Genomic DNA, 7554 nt, shown 5'->3' on the forward strand with positions numbered 1-7554 from the left:
ATCAACATGCCCGTTCCACGTAAAAAAAACGTGCCCCCCGTTCAGCAAACAATAAATATCATCACCTGCTAAAATTGGGGTTGCAAAGCTAAGATCTTACAAATCACAGAAAATTACTCCCTCCATCCCATAATATAAGAATATTTTCTGAGCAATGTTCTTATATTTCGGGACGGAGGGAGTAGAAAACAAGTATTCTTGGCTCCCCCCCTGTACTTTACTTTTGCAACTCATCATCCACACCCACATCAAAACAGACCGTACCTCAGAAAATAATGTTAAAACAGAATGAGTTAACAACATGGCCTATCAAACGTTCACCAGGAGAACATTTGTTTTTAATGTATATCTATCAGATCTCCAAATGAAACACGAAAGAGCTGACATGGTCGATGATAACATAACACTGCAGCATTATCTGATTTAGGTCTGATTCACGATCCACTTAAAACGTAACACAGGACAGCGAGCACTTGGAAACACAGTTGCAAACTTGCGTAATTCTAGCTAGGAGACTTGCAAGTCTCATCAAGTCGATAACATAATACAGCTCGATGCTCCAACACAATCTGGCAGCAAATCGACTCCATGGAGTGCCCGCTCAGTAAGCCATCAAGTTGGCGCTGCAAGATCCAGCTTCCACTTCAGTCACCAACTCCTGCACTCCAACAAGTACTCACAGCAAGTTAATAGTGTCCAAATAGCCAGCTGCACTTTTGCCAGAAAAAAACGCAGTACCAAGCTTGAAAGGTGCTGATATTATTCGTGAAATGGAGAAGGTAAAACCTATTGGTGAGTGCTCAAGTACTTGGCAAGAAAGAAATCAGGGACCAGTACATTCTTTAGTAAAAGAACTGGTGAAAGTGCAACCTAGATGGATATTCTGGCAGGAAACTATAGAGTGAAAAAAATGGCCATTTATACCAAGCATTACCAGTTTCGTCCGTTGCCTTTTCCTATCAGGACCATCTTCCTCAAAAGTCATCAAATCTTCTCCTGAATTCTTTCCTCTTCCAGCAGAACCTTGAGTAGCACTGTTGGTACACCAACCATCTTGTCTCAAACACTTGATAGGGGCTGCCCAAGCATCAATATCAACAGAGTAAGTATTATCAATATTTTTACACATAATGTTCTCTTAACACTCGACATTTCAAAATGTGTCGGAAGGGCCTTTTAGATCAAAAATCAAGAGGCTAAACTCGACTATGTTTTTTTATGAGATGTGGAACATTAGCTAGATCTATACTATAAAAATGAGCACTTACATGATTCGATTAGTGATACATAATGCTTATCAGCTCCCAGATGCAAGTACAATCGTGCAACTATTATGGACATACACAAGTAGAAGTAATAAAACAGCTGATAAATGCAAGCGTAAGAAAACTCCACAGTTTCGGAAAATAGTTTGCCACAGAAACCAAGACGTGCGAGGACAGCAGAATATCAATATGATGGTTATAAAACACGGCAGGTTGAATATTATTATCGGTGATGGAGTTTCTCTGACAAGTGACAACTAAGAATTTCAGGTATCAATATGTGCAGATGGAGTTCCTATATGGCATGAAAACATATTCAGTTAACTTACCTGCATTTGTCGCAGATGTGATCCAAGGGATTTTAATAGGCTGTGAGACCGCAGCACCTGTGAAGAGTTATAACTTATAAACAATGCTCAGCACCTGTGAAGAGTTATACACAATGCTCATAGCCCCTTGATTGGTTCATTTGGTGTTCACTGAACCATTCTAGGGTTGAAAGATTTTAAAAACTTCACCTGAATTTGCAACCGATGAGCACCAAGGACAGGGCTGACCTATGGAAGTTGGAGCACCTGAAACGAATTTTGCAGTTAGAAACGACAACATGCCGCCAAGCACTGTGCTCCAAGTTCCAACCATTTACCTGCATTTGTCACTGATGAGGTCCCAGTGTTTTCAGAAGAACTTGTCACAGTACCAAACATGGTCTGCAGAAGTGAAGTCCCAGAAGCACCTGCAACAAGTTCGTTAGAAGTGGCAACAGGGCACTTCAAAATGCAACAAACAACATGAAGCCCAGTAAGTAGTGCATCTATGAGAATTATTATGCAACATAACAGAAGACTTAAGGGGAGATATTTCTAGCCTAAATTTTCTAAAGCATATAGTTTCATCTATCACATTATCAATGGTATAATATAAATAGCCCCTCACTAGCACATTTGAACATTTTCTAAAAAAGTTGTTACAAGTTCCAACTAAACGATAAGGTCCCAGTGTTTTTAGCAGGACTCGTCACAGTACCAAACATGGTTTGCAGAAGTGTTGTACCAGAGGTGTTACAAGTTCGTTAGAAGTAGCATGAGGTGGGCACTTAAAAATACAACAATCAACATGAAGCCCAGTATGTAGTGCACGAATGAGAATTAGTATGCAACATAATGGAAGACTTAGGGGAGATGTTTCTAGCCTAAATCTTCTAAAGCATATCATGTCATGTATCACATTATCAATGGTAGAAACAGATCCTCACTAGCACATCTAAATATTTCAAAAGAAGTATGATTTCATAGATTAACTCAGTTGAGCAGTTAGAAATGCAGGTTGCCAGGCATTGATAAGTGATAACATAGAACAACGTCCAGCTTTGAGGAGGCTGCTCCATGTGAGTGCTATTATGAATTAATACGTCCATGTGCATACTATGCCCAAGTGATATAACATTATGTAACATCTGAACATGGAAAAAAAGAAGAAAAAAACGGAACTTAGGAGGCGTTTGGCAAACAATGAGCTTAGGAAGAAAAAAGCGAGGGACAAGCTCAACAAAATGTAGCTTGAGACTACATGGTGTAAGAGCCACTTCAATGAAATATCCCAAGCATAAACATAGCCTAGCAACTCAAAAGCAACATCAATAAAATATGTACAGTAAGAGCAGAGACAGTGGTTTGTAACAAACATAAACTAGAAAATTGACAAGCAAGATACTCCCTCCGTCCCCAAAAAAGTGACAAAAGTTGTACTAAATCAGTGACACTTATTTTGGGACGGAGGGAGTACGAGGCATCAAAGTAAGATGTGTTACATAAATGCCCCAATCTAACTTTGTACAGTGTAATCTAAGGGTAACAGAACTATGCATTAATTGAATTACCTTCCTTTGCATTTGATTGAAGTGGGTTCCCTCGATGGAGCTCTGGAAGTTTACCGGCTTTTAAACACCCCTCTAAATGTTATCAAGTGAGTTTATCAGCACACACGAACTCACATAATCAAAGAGATATCAGCAGACAAAGCAACAGCAGAAAAATATATATTATCAGATATGTTGTTTACAAACTGGAATTAGATGGTCAGGGACTAGTTTTTACCAATAAGATCTGACACCCGGCTGACTGCATTATCGGGCAATCCTGCAATTGAAAACATTCAAACATTAACTGCCGCACATATGCTGAGGTAAGGAGAGAGGGGTCGATGTTGATATTATGCCAAGATGGTTCATACCATAAAGTGGGCTTGCAGAGGGCAGGCTGCAAGAATCAAGGAAAATGTGTGAATGCAAGTGAAACTCAGAGACAGCACTGTGGAACTGGGTTTCATCTGATGATAATTAATCAAGTTGTAAATACCTCCTCCTCCTCTTGAGATAGCACTTGGCAATAGCCTCCGGCTTTGGCCGCGGGAATTGTTGCGTCCAGTGGCGCCTTGGACGAAGGGGACTAGCAAATCAAAAATGATCATATATGGGGGATATCAGATTGATATGTACTCAGTTGATACTCGAACAGTGAAAGATTGGATGAATGAATACAGGAACCCACCTGATGGGAAACAAGTCCTGCGGGAGACCTGGGCCGCCGGGCAATAGCAACTTGCGTCTCAACTCAGGACTCTCAAGAGCCAAGTCATCGGCAATGAACGATGCCTTCTCCCTCACCAGTATCCAGTTCAGGGACGCCCTACACATACAGGATTGATCTGAGGCTCAACAATGACAAGTACTAGAACAGTGTCTCGAAATAATATATTAGGTAGTACGTAATGTACCTAAATTGCGGCGAGTGGAGTGTGTATTGGAGGATGGAGGCGAGCTTGGCGCTGCGACTGCAAATGGACTTGAGGAAGCTGAGGTCGCGGTGCACGGACTGGTTCGCGAAGCCGCCCGCTGAGCACCCGGCGACGTTTGCCAGGGACCAGAGCGCGTGGAGGAAGATGAGGAGGGAACGGGTCTCGACGCCCCGGTCAACGGCCGGCGGCAGGAAGCGCGTTATGTACTTGATGGCCTCTCTCCACTGGCCCCGGATCAGCAGCTGCCGCAGATGTAGCCTGCTCATCTGCACACCCGACTCATGCACAACGCTGCGTTGCGTACACGGCAGGGGTTGCGTTAAACAGCAAGGAAACGGCGGGCCGGCGTGCGGGCGGGCGGGGGTGCGTACCTGTCGTAGGCGGCGTCGAAGCCCTGGAGCCAGAGGTAGGTGAGGAGCCGCCGGTTGCGGAGCCGCCTCACCAAGGGATAGTCCTGGAGCTTGCCGCTGCCGAGGCCAATGATCTCCGTCGGCTTGCCGCTGACGAGGTCCAGGATCTCCTTCGGCCCGCCGATGCCGAGCTCCATGATCTCCTTCCGTCCCATTGCGCCGAATGCAGCACAGAGCCTCGCTAGGGATTTGGGGGAACAAACGCGAGGATTCGATTTGGAATTGGGGGAGCGACGCCTTGCATATGACGGGACGGCATGCGGGACCCACAACCGTCGTTCCTCAACCGGGGCGTCTCGCCCCCCCTCCCGGTGCCCGGTGCCCGGTGCCCGCTCCCGGGACAACTTTTCTTCTTGGCAGCTCCCGCTCGGGACAAATATTTTTCTATTAGCCGACGCCGGAAGATGCCGTCCCATAATTTTCTTTTTATATACTGGGTAAATGCACGTGCATTTCTAGCTTTTATTGTCGTATAAGCGTGAACGTGCATCATACATGAAGATATTTCCTCATGCATCCTACTGTACTAGTTAACAGGCAATTATTTAAAAAAAATCAACAAAAGCTTATGATAATATACTGATAGAATATACTAATATAATACTTAGTACAGATGAAAAGATTTGAAATAGCCACCGCCATGTAGTTGAAGAAAGGTTTCTTTGCGCCTATTGTGGCGTATAGGAAATTTTACATGGCGTGAAACGATGAATGTCCATGTATAGTACACACAAACATACATGAATATGGACAATATCAATCCATAAAATGCCCGTCATTGATGCCTTCAATCACTCTTTATATGCATCAAGATGCTTTTGACATGTAAATGTTTAGTTTATTTTGCACATCAATATTTAAAATTCAATACCTTACTACCAACCTTAGGATACAAAAGCAACGGCCCTATCACAAATGCGCTCTTCTAATACTGAAAGAAAAATACATGATATTCAATAAAGCTCTCCCATCTATATTCACGAGAAACTTGATCAAGTTGTTTACAATGAATATTGGTCGGCAAAATTCCCATTGGCAGCGATTGTCCATAAACATCATATACATTCAAATCACTGGCCGTTATTATTGGATACATATTACTATAACGGTAATCAATTCAGGAAGTGGAGCTGTAGGAAATTTGAAGCACGGTGGCTTAAGGGAGAAACTGTGATGAAGTTGTTCACACAGAATGGGACAAAGCCAAGCTAGCAGGGCTTGGACGAAGGCGGTAGTGCATGCTGATCTTCATGAATGGGATAGGGAAACTCTGAGGGCTTGTTTGGTAGCACAGAATCCCTCGTGGATCCCCATCAAAAACGGGGGCGTACGGCCCACGAGGCTAGCCGGCCCAAGGAAAGGTACCGAACCATTTGGTTGCCTAATCACCAGGGATTCTTAACGGAGCAGATTTTCGTTAGATCCCTCGGTAGGGGGCCAAGCGCAGCTGGAAGTCATGGATCGGAGGTCACACGAGGGGTTTATCCAGGTTCGAGCCTCCAAAGAGAAATACCCTACGTCCTGCTGGTTTCGGTTGTTCATAATGGAGGGATACCTCGTGCAAGGGGTTACAATGGTGTTTATTGTTGCTACCGAGAGTTTCTCCTATCTAAGGATAGATGATCAAGGGGAACCCTAGACCTCCCTTTATATAGACACGAGAGGTCTTTGTAGAAGAATGCTGCAGAAAACAAAAAATTTCCGACCTACGCACCAGCCCAGGACCACTATGGAGACTGCATACAAGGTTTGATCTTTTCGTTACCGACTTGTAGCGCAGCGAAAGTAGAGCCGATGACGATCGGTGGTGCACATCCCCGCAGCTAGGATTTACATCCTCCCAACCGCGAGGATATATACCCTCGTCTACCCCTCGGACAACCCTCCGAGAGGCGGTCGGACAGTCCCCCGGACGGTGTTGCGGACAGCCCTTCAGGAGGACCTTCGAAACTCGGACGGTCACACAGACAGCCCTTCGGGAGGCACTCTCGAACTAAGACCGAAACTACGATCTCTCTACAGAGTTGCACACATACGGTGTCATCTATCCGGCAGGGCTTCGCCGTCCAGAACTAGTTCCCAACGGAACCCAGACAGCCTTTCGGCTCTATGAAACTATTTCGTGGGGACGGAGAGAGAAGCCAGATCATTGCAATGGCACTTGTATGTGAGAAAGAGTGAGTGTGGAGAGTGCATAGCCACCTCTATTTATAGGAAAACCCAAGGGGAAGAGTGGGACATGGAAAACCCAAAATACCCATGTTTTATGTCACACATAAAGGGCGTTATGGGGAAGCAAGTGGGGCTCCATGGAGCAGCCCCACTTGGACGTCGAAAACCCTTGTGGGACCCCCCCCCCCAAAAAAAAGGGTTCCCATCCTTACATGGCATCCCTAGATCTTTTGGGGCAATCCCCAAAAAGGTGGCTTTCCATAAAGTAACCATAAAGCTAATTTCACTATTTATGACGACATTTTCAGCATCCGTTAAATCCGGAAATATTTCTATGGGTCTTAGAATAGTTCCAATACCCACTAAAATCATTTTGGATTCGTTCCGAAACAATTTTGGATTTGTGAATTTCATCTACGAAAAGCAACGAAACCGGTCTCGGCAAATCCGGAACATTTTCGGTTTTTATCTCGAAAAATTCCCAGAAGTTTCCAGAATGATTCTGGCACCCTCCAAGAATTATCAGGCGTGTGCCGAAACCAATTTGACTTAATGGTATCCCCTGAAACAACTTTTCAGTTTTACCGGAACTATTCCGGCGTCCTCTTCGAACGTATCGTTGTGTTTGAAACTTTTCCGGTGATTTTCTCTCAGACTCTCTGTCTAGTATTCAGCAGATAGATGATCCTTAAGCATGTGACCCTATAGGTTCGGTGAAGTATAGACATGACCGGAACTCTTTCTGATCAATGGTCAACATCGGAGTCGTGGACACCCATATCGACCCCTATACCCACACGAATAAATATTCGAGTGAACCTCCAGTTGCTGTTTGCTATTCCTGTTGCTTCACGATATATTAACACCCGAGGTGAGATTTACTTGCATCCCCGTGGATCAACAACTTGTCC

At 44.4% G+C, this 7554-nt stretch overlaps 1 protein-coding gene across 1 annotated transcript; it reads right to left on the reverse strand.

Moving 5' to 3' along the window:
• Window positions 1-261: 261 nt before the first annotated feature.
• On the reverse strand, window positions 262-4819 carry LOC109769196 (uncharacterized). Its single transcript, XM_020327945.4, has 12 exons — window positions 4433-4819; window positions 4041-4352; window positions 3815-3952; window positions 3623-3712; window positions 3498-3523; window positions 3362-3403; window positions 3145-3216; window positions 1912-2001; window positions 1784-1840; window positions 1595-1651; window positions 935-1077; window positions 262-658 (listed from the first exon to the last, which is right to left on the reverse strand). Exons 1-12 carry the CDS (start codon window positions 4624-4626, stop codon window positions 602-604), a joined length of 1278 nt encoding a protein of 425 aa, XP_020183534.1. The 5' UTR covers window positions 4627-4819; the 3' UTR covers window positions 262-601.
• Window positions 4820-7554: the final 2735 nt, after the last annotated feature.

This window comes from Aegilops tauschii, chromosome 2, assembly GCF_002575655.3.
Source record: "Aegilops tauschii subsp. strangulata cultivar AL8/78 chromosome 2, Aet v6.0, whole genome shotgun sequence".
Lineage (NCBI taxonomy): Eukaryota > Viridiplantae > Streptophyta > Magnoliopsida > Poales > Poaceae > Aegilops > Aegilops tauschii.